At 40.6% G+C, this 18,009-nt stretch overlaps 1 protein-coding gene across 1 annotated transcript; it reads left to right on the top strand.

Annotated features, from left to right (window-relative positions):
* The first annotated feature begins 1,637 nt into the window (after positions 1-1,637).
* On the top strand, positions 1,638-16,834 carry DDX24 (DEAD-box helicase 24). The gene is made up of 9 exons (XM_066551767.1): positions 1,638-1,766; positions 2,176-2,915; positions 5,915-6,292; positions 7,933-8,086; positions 8,451-8,966; positions 11,064-11,139; positions 11,490-11,678; positions 14,085-14,214; positions 15,669-16,834. The coding sequence occupies exons 2-9, from the start codon at positions 2,183-2,185 to the stop codon at positions 15,890-15,892; spliced, it is 2,400 nt and encodes a 799-aa protein (XP_066407864.1). The 5' UTR covers positions 1,638-1,766; positions 2,176-2,182; the 3' UTR covers positions 15,893-16,834.
* Positions 16,835-18,009: the final 1,175 nt, after the last annotated feature.

The following is an 18,009-nucleotide window of genomic DNA, read 5'->3' as shown; positions in this document are numbered from 1 at the left end:
GTAATCTACTTCTTTTGCTTCTGCAAATTTATTTTTGCTTACATGCAGTAAATAAGAAGAGAGAAAATGAAAAATATTGTCAAGAAGCTTTTTTGTCACTTCTTTTGAATCTAAACAACCTTTAAGGAAAGGTACTTTTAATGAAGGAATGCATGAAGAGTGCTGGGAGCCTTCCTTAAGGCTGGCATGAGGATGCAGTCCCAGCTCCTGTCAGTGAGACAGTCCTGTTGGCCATTGCTGCCTCCAGCTCAGCACTACATCAATAAGGTTTGATGGCTGTATAAGGTACCATGTACAACATGTAAACCATGCACACCAAGAAGGGGGAGTCTTCTGAAAAAACTGAATTCTCTAAGTGCCCCAGAGCTGAGCCTAGGGGTTTTTGCCACGTGCCAAAGTCACTGCCTCAGCTCACAGGGCAGCAATGCTCCCTGTGGTGGCACAAGTGATACTGCTCCCTCCTGACTGGCAGCCTGACCTTCCCCTCTCTGCCAAAATCCCCTCACCAGGAAAACTCCTGCAACATGTCCTCTCTGCCAGAGAAAGAGCAATTTACTCACTGGCATCTGTTCTACACACAAAACCCAGCAGCACTGTCTCCATCTCCACAGGCACATTGCTCTGGCATTTCTGTGTGGGAAGAGTATTATTTTACACATTTTTGAGGGAATTTCTAAGTATTTGAGACATGTTTACAAGCAAGTAAACTCAAGGGTGTGTACATATTTTTGTCCAGACAAGCCCAGGAAAAATTCTAACACTAAGTAGTGCCAAAAAATAAACTTAATACTGCTGTAATAATTAGATTATTAATAAACGACACTGACATATTTTACATGAACTACACCATAAATGAATTACAGGGGAGTCCCTGCTCCCTGAACTCACTTCCTGACTGTCACTGATTTAAACTCATCTCATACAGAACATCAGGACCAAGCATCAAAAGCTCTTTAGCCTTGCTCATGGAATATGAATTGGGAGAAACTCCTCATATTGTGCATTGCTAAGTCATTAATGATGACTACCTGGAACTGAAAATGTCATTGAAAACATTTAATATGCTTATTTCTGTCCTTGGCCTTAAAACATTTAAAAGAAAAAAAAAGTAGAGAAAACAATCCTCTGGTTTCCCATCTTCTCACAGACCCAGGAAAGACCTGCAAATACCAATCAGAAAAAATAATTATAACTGTTGTAATTGTACTTGAACCAGTCTCTATCACCTACAAAGCTCCTGGTTTTTAACTCACTCTCCCCGTCTCATAGCAAGACGCTCTTCTGAACATCAGCCGACCTTTTAGAAGAAAAAAACCCTTCCATTCTTATTTATGCTGAGCTCTTCCTACGACAGGATCCGGCTGCCAAGAGCATGGGTGACACAAGAGGAAAAAAGACCCTTGCTGTGACCTCGGTGGCGTTCGCTCCTTCCCTGCAGCTATTTACAACACGTAACTCTGCCTGTAGAAGGCATTAAAAACAGCACCACACGCACACCCAAGCAAGCGTGAGTAACAAATCCCGGTGTTGCGGCAGTGTCGCTGACCCCGAGCAGGATTCCCGGGCAGCTCACGCCCCCCTCTGGACCGCACCCGGCCGGCGCCGCGCACTGACGTCACGCACCGGGTGACGTCACGCGGCAATGGCGGCGCCCAGGGGCGCACGCGGGGCGCAGCGGCGGTAGCGGAACGCCGGGCCTGGACAAGGCCTGTTGGGTGTCCCTGTGTCCCTCTCCATCCCTCTCCGTCCCGGAGCTCCTGAGCGCGGTAAGCGCTGGGCGGGACGGGGGGAGCAGGCGCCCGGAGCTGCCGCGTGTGGCGGCGGAGGCCGTGCTGGGCCCCGCCGCGGCTCCGGTGCTTCCCGGGGCGGGCAGGGCTGGGAGCGCTGTGCGGCCTGGTGAGGGGATTTATCCAGCGGTCCTGCTTTTATCTCCGGAGGTGTTCCAGGAGGGACGCAGTAGGCCTGGCCTGCCTGTTGTATTTAGTTATATTGTCGTTTAAGTTGTATTTTAGCTATATATATATTAGCTCGAAGTTATATTTAAGTTGTGTTATTGATATATCTAAAAAAGAAGTAATATAACTATTCCATGTATTCTCATTTGCGTGAATATCAATGTGGTCTCCATTCTTTGTATTTGAAGGCCTTTTTTTTCTCCCTCGGTTTCTTTTTTAGGTAAAAAATGAAGGCCAGAAAAGGAGGGAGATTTAGATCTTCCTTTAAATTGAAGCGAAAAGGCATTGAAGTAGTAGGAGAATGGAAAACCGTGCCGATCGACCCCAATCTGTTTGCTGAGGAGGAGTTTCGAGATATAGTGTGCTTGGAGGAACTCACAGAGTACAAGCTAGTCAGTTCTTCCAAAGTGGGGAAAGTAAAAGAGAAGAAGAGAAAAGCTGAGAGTGCTTCTGAAGAAGGCAGTGAAGAGGTGGAAGAACCTGTTGTTCCTCCAAAAAAGAAAAAGAAAAACAAAGATTTGAGAAGCCAAACAGATAAAGGCAATACTCCTAATGCAGCAGAAATTGATGTGCTGGTTGATAAAGAGGCAAAGTGTAATGAAATAATCAAAGAAGAAGCTAATTGTGAAGACCATGGACATGTGACTGAGAGCATATCAAGCAGAAGAGACACTCCAAGGAAGAAGAAAAAGAAGGTGCCTAAAAACAAGGCTTTTCAAGCACAGGAAGCCCTTCCATCAGTAGCTACTTCTAAAAAAGTCAAAAACTGGACAACAGAAGTTTTTTCTGCCTCAACTGATCAAAAAGCTGATGTGTCTGCATGGAAAGACCTGTTTGTACCTGAGCCAGTGCTGCAGGCCTTGAGCTCCCTGGGGTTTAGTGCTCCAACTCCTATCCAAGCCTTAGCCTTGCCTTCTGCCATCCGGGATAATATGGACGTTCTTGGTGCTGCAGAAACAGGTACAAGTCTGTTCAGCTGATCCTGTATGCTGGAGTATCCCTTTCTCTCCTTAAAATGTAGCCCATGGCTGCAAGGTTTTATATGCAGAAGAAGCAGCTTTTCTGTATTATAAAAGAGCTTTTGTCTTTTACATATCCAGAGTATTAATAGAGTGTTAAAACTTTGAAACTTACGTGTTTGTAAGCATGGGAACTTACATGCTTGTGAACTTACATGTTTGTAAACATGTGAACGTTCCCATCTTTACAAAGCATGCAAAGCTTTGAAGCCTCAATGAGTTTCTGTGCTTTTGGCAGAAGTCTCTTTTCCTGTTTCTCAAACTGCTTCCTGTTTTGGGAATGGTAAGGTGATACTCTGCAAAAGGCAGAGTATTAATGAAGCAAGCAGGGTCATTTCTGCAGCAGCCAAACACAATCTGTGGAGATAATTCATGCTAGCGTGGAGCAGTGAATGAACCCTGGGCACAGTGTTAAGTGTGAATATGACCCAGGTCCTACTCAGAGCAAAACGTGCCCACCCTGTGCTCTGTCCCCCGGCTTTGCCCATTTGTTGTCAGCAGCCCTTCTCCCTGCTTAAAATGAGTTATTGCATTAATGGTTTGAGAGGTAGATTCACATCCATCTTGTGCTCAGCTCATGCTTTCAGTGTTGCTAGCCTTCATGAAATTTGTAATAGCTTCTTGTTTACTTAATGCTATGAAGTCTCAGAACATTGTGTTCCCTCAAACTTTGCAGTTCATACCTTTGAAGTTTTGTCTTTAGCAACATTTTTTCCCTAAAACACCTAGAGATAGGAAGTACAATTGGAAGTTGCCTTGGTTTAAAAGCTTCCTTTAGACTGTCTTCATTTGTTCCAGTTGCTTTATCTCACTGCTTCTCTGTAAAGTCATTTACTGCTCTCCAGCAAGAAGGTATAGTAACTAATAAGATATGCAGTCATTTGCATTTTTATTTTAATTAGAAGCTGCGTTGATGCTATTAGCTTTAGTAAGATTAGAAAGCCCCACAGGGAGTGTTTTTAAAAATGGAACTGAAAATTTAAATGATGTTTTTGTACTGCAAAAAAGTGCCATTTTGGCAGTGCTGGTAAGCAAATTCCTCTCTAGCTGCAGAATGGCATGCATGGTTGTTGGCAGGCTATGTTGTTGCTTTATAATTTTGCATAACCCTGAGGTAGTAGGAATGTGTTTTGCTCATTTATTCTTTCATGAGTAAAATCCAAATTCTCCCCAGAGAGTCCATCGGATCATCATGTTCCTGTAGAAACTTGGGAGATCTGAACAATTGCCTGTAAGGAGGTGCTGCAGTTGGGAGAGGTTGAAACTCTAGTTCTTTTCTTCTGCATCCTGCAGCACCTCTTAACATTGGGCCTGAGGGAGGAATATGCAGAGTTAAAGAACTAGTAAAGAACTAAATAACTAATATTTTCTAGTAGCAACATTGGGAAGACTGGGAAGATTTTGATATGGCAGTAGATCCATGTGCAGATCAGACAAAGGGAATGTCAAGACTTGGGTTTGCACTGGGTCTAACCCTTGCTGTTCATTACTGTGTAGAACCAGTGAAGTTTCTGGTTAAGGAGCTAAATCTATGTGAAATTATACAATATGAAACTGCTTAAAAGAGCACAAATTGGCTTGAACTGTAGTACCAATATATTCCTTCCTCGTAGTTTTGCATGCATGTCTGTGGTATGTGGTTTGTGTGTTATAAAGATAACATGTCCTGTGAGGTGATAATTTGTTTAATTTGTGGTTGAATCTATTGCCTGTAGAATAGCCCTGATTATCACAGCCATAATCTGTCTGGGTGCAGTACTGACATTTGCACCAGCAAACTGCATTAATTACATTTAATTCAAAATCAGCAGTGCTTTTCACCTTAAAAACAGATATTCTGTATTACCAGAACCTTATTGTATAAGTGCTCTAAATACAGGTTATAAACATTTTCCACTTCAAGTGCAGGCAGAAGTCATAAAATACCTCCCAGCCATGCAGAAAGGTGAGTAAGTGGATACCAGACTTTGCAGCAACACTGGTCAGGATGATGACACTGGGCTTATCTGTATTAACTCATATTAAGGTTCTCCCCTTAAACAGGCAAAATTCTGTGTTGCTGAATTGGCAAACCTTTACAGCTTTTTGATATGGAAGGAATTGAGATGAGATTTCCAGAGGACTGTTTTCCAGCAGTGGCCTATTACAGGCATGGTGTAATAGTGTATTGTACTCTGGATGCTGCTTTCATGTTTAGTGAATTGCTACATCTGAAAAGCTTAACTGGGGTGGATGTGCTACCAGGCTTTTCCTAAAGTCTTTATTACTGACAGATAGTTCAGAAGGGAATATGTGGCAGGGATGTAACTTGCAGTTAGTACAGTGAACTCTTGCAATTAAACTTGTTTTTGACAAGCCCTGTCTCTCCAAAGTGGATTCTCTCTTTTAAATTAGATGTGTGTATTCTGATTGTAAAAATGTGACCCAGTGCTAGATCAGGAAATTAGACAATGGAGTGTTTCAAAATACAGTATCTTAGCAAATTGTAAATACAGTACTATAAATTGAAGATGGAAGCTAATAATCCTTCAAGTGCATTCCAGTTTGTCCTTGGCCTCATTTGCTATTGCTTTATTTGGAGAATGTTGATTAGAACGTTCAATTAGGGCATGGTATTCTCCTTATGGGCATACAATTCTTTAAAAATATCTTGACTGCAACTGCAGCTTTTTAAAAACACTTTAAGAACAAATAAATATGCCTGACCTGTTAGAGATTGGAAAAATACCTGTTCCCCAGGAACAGGGGAATGGAGATGTATAAAGGGAACAGGAGAAAAGATGCTACTGCTGCAAGTTTCTGGTCTTCTAAAGATCATGAGTTTGCATCTGTTACAATGCTGTGTTTTAAGAACAGTGTGTGATTGGCTGTTGCTTTTCTCATCTTTTCAAATAAATGACTTGTCAGTCTGTGTTATTATTCTTGTTTGTTTTTTTTTAGGAAGCGGCAAAACGCTTGCCTTTGCAATTCCAATGATTCACTCTGTGCTGCAGTGGCAAAAATCAAATAACTCAACAACCAGAAATGACAGTGTTTCTAAAGAGTCCCATCAGCATCATGATGAACCAAGATGGGAAAATGAGGATGAAGCAGAAAAACTAACCCATCAGCAGGTTGAAGATAGCGGAGATGAAGATGATGCATCTTTCACAACAGGCTGTGTGAAGGTGCTGGAAAATGTTGAATTTGATTCCAATGACGAGACACTCACTGTTGGCTCCGATAAAAACAGACCTCTTTTAGGACTGGTCCTTACTCCTACAAGAGAATTAGCTGTACAAGTAAAGCACCACATTGATGCAGTTGCAAAGTTTACAGGTATGTAAATCCCAGAGGCCATGTTCCACAGCCAGATTAGACTGTGTTTGGATCTTGGCATTGGTGTTGAGCCAGCATGTGTGCTGCACTTCCTTCCATAAAATCATAAAATTAGTATAACTTTTGAGGGGTTAGAGTTTTAACCACTGATGTGTGAGAAATGCATGGAGATTCTTCAGTGAGATGCTCATCGAGGTAAGCAGTTAATGTGAGCTATTTTGCTTTAAAATGTGTCTTCCTTCAAAGAGGTATTGATTCATGCTCTCACAACACAGAATCAGTAATAGATACCTGGCGACAGATAACCTTCTTCTAGTTTTGGGTAATGTAGGCTCTATATAATTAATAATTTCATTATATATATATATATATATATAATTTCATTTTTAACAAGTATATCAATCTTTGTATATACTGTATATGTATAACTTTGTTCTGTCTAATAAAAAAAAAGTTATGGCCATAAATATTTAGGGTAGATAGCATTGCTGGATTGTCTGGTTTATCTCCTGCAGCAGTCAAGCCACAGAAGTGTTACTAAATAACATGCCTGACAAAAGCAGTTCTCCCCTCTTCCTTTCCTTTCCAAACCAGAAGTCAGTACATCTGTTAAGTGAATGAGTGAGGACATGTTGAAGACAGAGAGTTTTTCCCAATTCTCTGTACTTCTCCGGTACCAGTAATTGTTTATTTATTAAAGAGGTTATGTAGTGCAACACACTACTTTTAAGCCCATCTTTCTTTGGTGTCTGTATGTCCTGCTGTGCTCCTCAGTCTGCATCTGATTACAAGGCTTATTTTAACTGCTAGGCTGAAATAATCAATTTATGTCATACAGTTCTGATAGGAGCAGTACTATTTATGTATAAAAATCTGCTGCCCAAGTGATAATATAGTTGCTGCAGCAGGAGAGGCAATATTTTGGTGTGGACTTTTCATTGCCTCAAACTCACTTTGGGGAAAAAAACTGCTGAAGTGTTTCACAAGTAGTCCAGAAGAGAGATCAGTGGAAGCTGGAATATTGTAAGGGTCTTGCACAGTAGCATTGAATTTATCAGGGGCCAGTGTGTTCTTTGAAGAAATAGGGTGAAATAAGCCATGTGTGGAGTCTGCTTCCAAAGATAAACTCCTTTCAGTACCTCTGCAATCTACTTAAAGCTAACGAGGTCTGTGCTACTGTGCAAGAATCAGTAATTGGGTGAGAGCATACTTTGTAGGATTATTCCATAGCAAATGAGCAGCTATTTAGCAAGACAAGCATTTCTCAGTTTCTCAGTCTTATTCTTGAAAGGATCTTCTGGTTATTCTTAACAGGAATATGTTTGTTCATGCAAATATAATTGAGAAAACAGAAGACTCAGAAATTTGTGTAAACAAAACTAACAGCTATGGATGTGATTCTTCATGCTGTTGAAACACCGGTGCACTAATTCTTGGCATCTAACTATAATGAGAATTCTTCTGTAAAATTGAGTGCATTTCTGTATGCTCAGTGTTACATAAAACCCCTGAAGTTTCCTGGCCAAAATGCTTGTTGAAAGTTGTGATGTAGACTGTTTAAAACACTTCATGAAGCAGATATATATAAAAACATTCACTGGTAAATGAGTGGAATAAAATCTGTTATTTATATGTTCTAGGCATTAAGACTGCAATCCTAGTAGGAGGCATGGCTGCACAGAAGCAAGAACGTGTGCTGAATCGAAAGCCAGAAATTGTAATTGCAACCCCAGGCCGTCTGTGGGAGTTGGTTAAAGAGAGACACCCACATCTTTCAAACCTTCGTCAGCTCAGGTGAAGGGGCCTTTTCAGATGACTGCTGGATACTGAACTGGGCAGCCCTGCATACTGGTTAGGTTTACTGACAGATTAAATAATTTAGACTACACAAGGTCACCTATTTCTGTGTCAGTGTTTTATTGAAATGCACATTGGTTATTTTGATGGAGGGATATGTCAGTTAAAGGCAGTAGTAAAAAACTGATTCTTCACAAAAATGCAGAAGGCTACTGTAGCTGCTCCAGCATACCTGGTGTTCCTTTTGGTTTTATATGCATAACATCCTTTATATGTTTAGCAGGAAAAGTTGTTCTTAAATGTATCAGGTTTGTATTTAGATGCACAAGTGTATTTTTACTGTGTGTTTTCTACTTGACAGGTGCCTTGTGATTGATGAAGCAGACCGAATGGTTGAGAAAGGTCACTTCTTAGAGCTGTCTCAGTTGCTGGAAATCTTAAATGATTCACAGTATAACCCTCGACGACAGACTTTTGTTTTTTCTGCCACTTTGACTTTAGTCCATCAGACCCCTGCAAGAGTTTTACAAAAAAAGAATGCTAAAAAGATGGACAAGAAGACCAAACTAGAATTGTTAATGGAAAAAGTAGGAATAAAGGGCAAACCCAAAGTAATAGACTTAACAAGGAAAGAGGCTACTGTTGAGACACTGACAGAAACTAGAATCCACTGTAACACAAATGAGAAGGACTATTATCTCTATTACTTTCTTCTCCAGTATCCAGGAAGAACCATGGTCTTTGCAAACAGCATAGACTGTGTAAAACGCCTCAGTTCTCTCCTCACAATCTTAAATTGTGATCCTCTTCCTTTGCATGCCAACATGCACCAAAAGCAAAGGCTGAAAAACCTGGAAAGGTTTGCTGAGCGAGAGAGGTGAGTTGATTTTCAACTTCCTAGTAGAGAAAAAAAGAAATTTCATGTAGGGTGGTGGTGAGGGGAAACAACTCTGTTAGAGTAGGAGCAGGTTGGGGAAGTTCACTGAGGATAGGAGTCCCCTGTTCATGAGCCCAAGATATTAATGATTAAGGATGAGGTTTCACAGTTAAGGTGATGAACTGGAGCAAGTTCAGTGGAAGGGCCACCAAGATACTCAAGAAGCACTGGCTCTGCAAGAGAAGAGGCTGAAGGGACTGGGTGTTTGTATTATCTAGGAAAAGTATTTTGTGGGGAGCTAGTGGCAGCCCTCTGGCACCATAAGAGAAGGTTATCCAGAAGATGGAGCCAGGCTTTTCAGAGTGGTGCTTGATGGGAGGATGAGGGGTAATGGGTGCAAGTTGAAATAAGAGATTCAGGCTGGATATGAGAGAGTTTTTTCTCTGTGAGGACAGTTGAGCCTGGGAACAGGCTGCTTGTCTTGGAGTTTTTTGAGGCTCAGTTGGATAAAAGCCCTGAGCAACCTGGTCCAGTCTTGCAGCTCACCCTGTTTTGAAGAGATTTTTCTAGAGATCTCCTGAGGTCCACTAGAGCCTGTGGTCTGGGAGCTTGTTCATGCTGAAGGAGCTGTCACTTGATTTGTTTTCCGACATTATTTTAGAACTGTCCTGCACAGCTCTGCCCAGGTCTTGGCTCTGGAGCTCATTTGATCCTCTGTAAGTTATTGAATCTCCCTAAACCATCAGAAAACCACTTATTGCTTATTTGCAGGTTTAATTATATAAATCAGTATCTTGAGGGTTGAAGAATCTTTGAGCAATGCAGAAGAATAGCATTTGTGCCTTTCAGCAGTAGTGGGCAACCAGGGCTTACCCAAGCAGACCCATCCTACCATTGTAGGAAACATTGTTTGGGGTGTCTTTGGCTTGGCCTTTGGGAGGAGATTTTTAGTGTCATTACTTCCATAGTGCAGAAGCCTCACAGTTGAGTCCTGCTGTGAACTGCTGTGTGCTGTCTGGGAGTTTGTACCTTGTTAATAGATCCAGGCATGGAGAACAAGGTTGAATTGCTGTGATGGAGCTGCAGCATCCCTTGGCAAATGTATTGATAGCATTTGCATAGGTCAGGTGAAGTGTTTTCAGAGACTGCAGATTTTCAAGGCAGGAAAGAAATTTATGAGACCATCTCTCATGGCCTTGTGCAGATTGCAAGCTGTAGAATTTTCTGTTGTTATTTCTGCTTTGAACCTTGTAGCAATAGAGTATGCAGTCAGATGCCATAAAATCTTAACAAATTTCTGTTACCTGAAAGCTACTCATTTCAGTTGGTGGGAGATGTTTTTAAAACAAACTGTTCCATATCCTGGGGAGACTGGTGTCTCTGTAGAGACTTCTTATATAAAAGAACAACTTCTTTGAGTAGTTCATTTTGTCTAACAATAAAGAGAAATAGTAATTGTTAGAACAGAACTCCCCCTTTATTTCTAGGTTTTAATTTACTGAGAGTATATTTGAGTACAAGTTACTCAAATATAAAAAGTAAAAGATACTTCACCCCCAAAAACCTGTTATTTATGTAGATAATGTTAATAATGTGATTTTTCTCAACTGGTGAAACTTTTAATAACATGTACTGCCAGAGGATCAACTGTGTTGTTGATGGTGGGGTTGTAGCAAGCTAAAGAAATTCTTTAGAACCTAGACAGTGCACTGAAAAGTAATGCAGGGGCACATATCTCCCCTTCCTCATTGAATAGCAATTTTTTCTAGCATTCTTGTGAACTTAGAGAGAAGAAAAACATAGGAAAACAGGATCCAGCAAGGTAGTGCATTTATTTATTGAAAACAGAATAGACCTGCTGAAGGCAACACTTGCATTTTAAATTTTACTTTAAGAATTATTGTTTCTGTTATTGTTATTGAGGCAAATTGGGAATCGTTTCTGTAAGGGCAAACAGAATGCATATGTCCTACAGATAATACAGTATAAACTTATTTCTTACTGCTGTGGTAGAATTCTTGGTTGCTGTGTTTTATGTTCCTTGGCAAATTTTTTGCTCTTCAATTTTACATTCATTAAATTTTGTCACTTTCTCAGCTGTGTCCTCCTGACAACAGATGTTGCAGCTCGTGGTCTTGATATTCCTAATGTCCAGCATGTCATCCACTACCAGGTTAAGCATGTTTAATATTTTTCCTTTTACTATTCTGGTTTGATAGAAGTTTTTGCTAATCCAAATCCTGAACACAGTAAAGCTGTAATTCTTGGACCCATATATAGTATAGTCCCAAGTACAGAGATTAAATCATTCAACTGTCCATAGTGCTTTGTACTTAAAGATCTCATTTCTGCAGTGACTGTAGGTAGCATTTTATGAATGTGTGATTATGTATCAGAAATGACATAATAGATATGATCCTCCTTGCTTTTTGCTTACCTTTGATATCCAAAGGTGTCAAATTACTCAGCCTTATAACCGTTCTCTAAAGACACATAAAATTTGGGTTCTCTGGCTTCCCGCAGGTGCCTCGCACCTCGGAGCTCTACGTGCACAGGAGCGGCCGCACGGCCCGAGCTGCCCACGAGGGCCTCAGCCTGCTGCTGATTGGCCCCGAGGACTTGATCAACTTTCGGAAAATCTATAAAACATTGGAGAAGAGTGAAGAGCTGCCATTTTTCCCAGTTGATGCCAAGTGCATGACTTCTATTAAGGTAAAGAAATAACTTTTTTTTTTTCAGCCTGAGTAGTTGCTTCCTTATTTATATTATTGATATAAATTTGCCTGTTATATTATATCAATATCAATGTTATATTTATATCACTTAATTATATTTTTGATATAATATTGCCTGTCGCGTTTTTTCCAGGTTTCAGATGAAATTTACTCTTGAGGATCTGGATTAGAAAATTAAGTTAATTGCACTTTATATTTTTTTAGCAATATCTACGATTTCTCATCAATAAATGGCCCAAGAAAGTTGTTCAAACATAAACATCACTTATGTTTTTCCAGAAACAGTACAGGGAAGTGGATATGTTTTGTGGCTGTGCAGCTGGGATGTCTCTGCTAAATACATTGTTTGAAGCCTCTTATGTTAGGAACAGACTAGAGAACAGTAGCAGGTTCAGGGATATTCAGTGATCTTCACCTGCCTCTTCCCATCTGAAGTTGTGAGTTGTCTGCTTTTCTAAAAGTTTTTGTACTGTGAGGCCACAGCTGCCAAGGAGTCAAACTGTGTTTCCTGTCAAACTGTGTTTCCCTTTCCTAGGTTATTGCTCATTTTAAAGATGATTCAGCCACTAGCTCACAAGATACACAATGGTTAGAATTTACAAAACAGTGTGTTTAAGAAAGCATCCAGCTAGCCATTGCAGATTTTCTACTTCTTTAATAAGAGACTATTTCATGTCTCAGCATTGTCTTAGCAGTTTGGATGGTCAGTCATACACAAATGGGACATATTTAAATACTAGATTTTAAAGGAATCCTGCTGGGGTAGAAATGTCTGAATATTGCACAGTCATTGAAAACAGGGAAGAGTGCAAGCAGTCAGATAATGCAGCAGGTGTCTTCCTCATGGTATTTTGATTCAGGCTTACCTACTTGGATTGGACTGAGCCCGGGGTCTACCCCAGTGGCAGCAGCAATACTTGGGAATAATGACAGGAATCTTCAAAACCCAGGCTTGCTGCAAATAGGGTATTCCTTTCAGGGATGCAGCTTTCTGAAAGAGGAAAGGAAATCAAATAGATGCTTCCACGGATTCTTTTTTTTTCCTCTTGGTAGTAATGAAGAGAATCTGATTCCCACCCCTATCTCCCCCATTGTCCCTTCCACCCACTAAATGTTACTAGTTACTGAGAGAAATCTGTTATTTTGAAGAGTGTTGCTTCAGAGGTTCCTTCTGTGTTTCTTGATGAGTAGTTGTTGGCTCTTACCATGCTCTGTCAATTAATGGGCAAATAAATGTTGTTTCTACACTTTCTTTTTCTTGTCACCATCTCTATCTGTAATAGTGCTCCTCTCCCCAGAAGAGATCTCTGTAATTGTAGCCTCATAAGCCCTTGCAACAGTCCTATCTTGTTTATGCTTTGTCCTGGGTTTAACCACAAAGTCAATGTAGTTGGGACTAATAGTGCTGCTGGTTCTTTGTCTGTCCTGTCGGCACACTCCTTCTCTTCTTTTGCATGCCTTCATTCAAGTTCAGGAAAAGTTTGAAGGGGTTTCACTTGAGAGGAAAAGAATTGTTGAACTAGGATAGATTTAAAGAGGACTTAAATTTTACAGAGATGGAAAAGGTTGCTTTAAATTTCTTGTAATGATCTAACAAGTGACTGACTCAGTAGTCCACTGCGAGTGTTAGTCTTTCTCTGCAGTAATTACCCTGGCAGTCCTGGCTGCTGCTGTTACTGTGCAGCACTATTCTGATTCCTGCATGGTTTTGCTTTATGCAACTTCAGGCACATTCCAAAGAGCAGAACTTGCTTCTAGTTGGTTCATAATTGCTGTTAGTGCAGATTTTCTTTCCACAGAGAATTAGTTATTTGTTTGGCCCAGCTGGAAGCCTGCAGGTCAGGTTAAGTTTGCTGGACATCTTTGTTCCACCTGTGTGCAGCTGGGAAGAAGGACAGGACATTCTGTCCTGTGCCTAAACAAGATCCAGGTGCATTCCTGAAGATATGATCTGTTCCTTCCATATGGCCTGCAGGAGTTTACTTTCTTCAGAGTGGAATGAAAGTACTGCTGCTCCTTACTGCTGAGACTAATAACTCTGAGATCAAGCTGTACTATATAAGTATGTAACTTGGAAATGATTGGTGTCTGAATCATGGTTTGTTCTTGATGTCTCTCAAGTGTTTATAATGATTCATTCATAGAAAGTTGAGCTAACATTCAGGTATGTTTAGTAGTTGAGATGTTTAAGAAGTCAGATTCTATCATGGATCTAAGGAAGGAAAACGCTAGTGAATGATGATGTGTTTATTAGGTGGGATGTGAGTAGGGAACAAAAGTGTCTCTGCACCCCAGATGCACTGCAGTGCATGCTCTCAAACACTCTGCTGAAGTACCCCACATTTTAACCTGATCATAATGTCTAAATGTACTTTCATTGCAGGAACGGATGAACTTGGCAAGGCAGATTGAGAAGGCAGAATTTTTCAACAGTCGGGCAAAGCAACACAACTCCTGGCTCCAGCAAGCTGCAGAGGCTCTTGAGATGGATCTTGATGATGACATGTTGATGGGCAAGTAGAAAATGTTTTTTCCATGGATATGCTCAGTAGGGCCCATAGTGCTGGTGTCCAGAAGAAGCCTCACCATGGCAGAGAAGCTTCAAAAGCTTCAGGGCAGAAGTTGGGGGGAATGAAAGGAGTGTTGTTGGTGCGTGGTGTTAGTGCTGTTTTCAGGATGGTTGTGCAGCTGGAGCTGAGGAAGCAAAGTGTGACTGTTCTGACAAGTCTGCATGTTGTAGGACCAGAATTGGTGAGCTTCTGGCAAACATTTCAGAATAATCTAAGCAGCCCAGTATGTCCTGATTTGAGTCTTGTCCCCTCTTGTCATAGAGAAGGCTATTTCCACACTTCTGCTTCTCTCTCCCACTCTCTTGTAGTCAGGCATCAGGACAGGAGCCTGACAGCTCTGTGTGGGAACAAGCAGGAAGTGCTAGGGAACACTAAATATTATGTGAGCCTTAAGTAGGTTGAGCTGTGTGGGCTAAGTGGCCGATACATATATTGAAAATGATGAGGTTTTTGGTGGTTTGTTAGAAGTAAATAATTTCTTACATTTTTAAAATTAAATATTTTTCAGGCTGTAGCTGAGAGAATTTGTAGGGTTGTACAACTGCAAGTGGCTATTAGTTCAATGCCATGAAATTTTGCAAAGCTTAGATGCACTGTAAAATGCCCCATTGTGTGTTCATATTTCAGGAGCTGTAGGTATGATTTCCCACCTGTTCTTTGAAGGCAGGCTGAATAGGGTTGCTGCAGAAGTCACTTCAGATTAGTCTGGCACTAACCTGTTAGATGCTAAGTATGCCAATGCCTTTATTTTGAAACATGTTTAGATTAATGTCTTTATTCATGCCTGGACTAGCTGCTTCTCAAGCAGCAAGCAAACATTAACCATCTCTGTCTGCATTGTTCAGGAGTGCTTTCAGATAATTAGCACTCTGCTGTCTTGTTTTGACATAATCTGAGTATGCTGTGTTTTGGAATGAGTTTCCAAATAGCACATCCAGTCCAAGTAAGTTGTAACTCTCAAGTGAAAGACTTTGTAATTGCCACCCAGAAACTTGCCAGGTTTATGCTTTAAAGTGTACTCAGTCTCTAATTCTTGTGTGCCTTGTTGGAGCCCAATTAAACTCCCAGTCGTTCGTGCCATAAGTGAAGTGCCTCTTACACAGTTACAAAAGATTTAGTAATTTGCTTTCAATTTTACCTTACAGCAAGCTTGATTTCATTTTTCTCCTCAGTTCAGGCCTTAACTGTGGTTTCTCAGTAGTCAGGATTCTTCTTGATATTATTATCTGGTGAACAGCCTGGGTGATCTGAAAATGTCACAGATGACTGGGGGTTGAGTGACCTTGTTAGAGAGAGAAAGCTGGGGTCAGCATCTGCCCTTATCAGGTCTAACAAACACCTGCAATGCAAGTTTATTTCTTGTTGTAACATTCTGTATCTTTGATTTCTGCCCCAAGGAAGAAAAGCTAGTGAGCAAGAAGAAAGCCAGAAGCAAAAGATGCTGAAGGGGATGAAAAAACAACTGAAACATATGTTGTCCCAGCCACTGTTTAAAGTCCTTATGAAAACCAAGTACCCAACACAGTCTGGAAAACTACTCTTGCCTCAGACATCAGAGAGCATTTCAGCTCTAGGTGCCATGTCCAAAAAGCAAGCCAAGAAGAAGAAATCAATAAAATAAAATTAGATAACAGCAAGATCATTCAGTGTGACAGAAGCAAGGACTATACTCAATCAAGGCTGTCAGTGCTTGTGGAGGATCCCAGCTAGAAGACAGATTGTGTAAGGATGTTGCCTGTGTATTGGTTGTGCAGGCACAAAACAAAATGCTGATTTAAAGGGCTTAATTAACATCTGGTTAGTTACTGTTGAATATTGTCTTGGATCTTGGTTTTTTATGTTCTTATTTTTTTTCACAAATCTCTATATTAATAGAAGTTAATTAGTTTTTACATAGTTCTGATAATTACTCCACTTTGTGAGATGGGGTAAGAGTTACTGAGTGGAATTCACTGTGGGCATACTCTAATGGTAGAACTTGATTTGAATTTTAATGTTTTTGAAGGACAGGGGAAGGTCAGCTATATACAGTGCAAGTACAGACTGAGCTGGTGGTAGTGGGAGGTTTGGCTTTTACTGCCTCCAGCTCAGTGTGGAAGGCAAAAATACAGATAATGTTACCAGTAAGTCTGCAGTTCTGGTTGTGGAAATGTCCCTGTTTTCTTTCTCCTCTGATAATATTTCTGCTCTGTTCTCCACCAGCTTTAATTCTCTTAGTCCTGTGTTAATACATTTGAATGTGCAAAAATAAGTGAGGGTGGCAATGGGTCAGGACTGACCTTGGGAGATGTGTAGATTTCTGAGGAGTAAATGTTGCTACTCAGTGTTTTCTTGATTAATATTTGAAGTTAAGCCTGTATTTGAAAACATGTTAGAACCATGACCTTTACTGTAATAGAAAAAATGTTTTGAAATGTCACTTTTGAAGATTGCTCCATGATAATTGTGCTTTTAAATAATTCTTATCTGATCTGGGCAAATATTTTTTTAAACTGTTTTTTAAAATATGTCAGAAAAATATATTTTGAATTTTTGTTAAATTATAGCTGCCATAAACTTCAAAGCCTGTGTCTGTTTTCAGTTACTTGAAATTTCTAAATCCTTTATGGCTGATGCTGTTTACACTTAGAAGGCAAGGAGAGGGGAAAAGTACCCAAAAGACAAGACAGTGGAATCTGTATTGGTGGGAGGACAGGTAACCTTCACCTTCTGGCTCTGGGTGAGGCTTAGTTTAAGTGTCTCAAACAGTGTGGAATGAACCAGTGTCACTGCCATGACAAGAATCACCAATTTACTCAGCTACCCAGGGAAATTTGTCTGTGGAGTTGAGACTTGCTAGTTATGTGAGAATAGCAAACTCTTTATTCTTTCATGTGTGTAAATAATTGAAGCCCTCTGTCTCTGGAGGGCTTTTCTCTTGTTTTCATGCATTACTGAAGAAGAGCTCTGACAGTGTAATCATAAGCATACAGAGTTTGTCAATGATGTATGAGACTTTCCTTGCAATGCACTGTTTGTCTCATGCCCTTGGGAGCAGAGGGGAAAGTTCTGGGGAGAAGAGATGGGAAGGTTGTGTTTCCTCTCTCATGTGAGGAGATGCATCTTTGGAGTTAATGTGACATCTGAAAAATAAAAACAATTTTATGACAGTTCCTTGTAAGGAAGGCTGAAAAAAGAACTGAACAAAGGTAAGCATGCCCTCATTTTTTTTGCATGCCATTTTAATCAGACTCTTATAGTATGATATGGAAACTTGTATTGGTTTTGCATCCTGAAGGATTAGAAGACCAGGTAAGTCTTTTCTGAATCTTATGATGCATTTCTGTTTCCATTTCATTAACAAAATCAAGGCTGGATCCTGACAACAGAGCTCAGCATCTCCCCATCTGAATCTGCATGAGTTTTGGCAATTTCTACTTCCATGAGATCATGAGGAGAACTGAGTCGGGGACAGTGAGAGTCTTGTTATTTCATTTCTATCATTGCTATGAAGTTTTCCAGCTGCTTCTGTTTCCCTGTGTTTAACCCAGCTCTCACACTCTCAGCCCACTGTCTTGCCAAGTCTCGCCAGGATGGAGCATGGCACTTGTGCCCTCCTTGCTGCTTTCATAGAATCATAAAACCTAATTCCACCGTGCCCAATAGCAAAGTGCCACATCCACTTGTTTTTTGAACACTCTAGGGGTGCTGACTGCACCACTTCCCTGGAGAGCCTGTTCCAATGCTTAATGGTTCATG

This window comes from Molothrus aeneus, chromosome 6, assembly GCF_037042795.1.
Source record: "Molothrus aeneus isolate 106 chromosome 6, BPBGC_Maene_1.0, whole genome shotgun sequence".
Taxonomy (NCBI): domain Eukaryota; kingdom Metazoa; phylum Chordata; class Aves; order Passeriformes; family Icteridae; genus Molothrus; species Molothrus aeneus.
The sequence above is the reverse complement of the archived record's forward strand: the minus strand, read 5'-3'. Positions and strand labels throughout refer to the sequence as shown.

Bases quoted from the DNA above. Each gene is read 5' to 3' on its own strand.
- DDX24 (XM_066551767.1), top strand. From the start codon at position 2,183: ATGAAGGCCAGAAAAGGAGGGAGATTTAGATCTTCCTTTAAATTGAAG. The intron at 6,293-7,932 runs GTATGTAAATCC...TATATGTTCTAG, and splicing joins TGCAGTTGCAAAGTTTACAG to GCATTAAGACTGCAATCCTA. The intron at 8,967-11,063 runs GTGAGTTGATTT...TCACTTTCTCAG, and splicing joins AGGTTTGCTGAGCGAGAGAG to CTGTGTCCTCCTGACAACAG.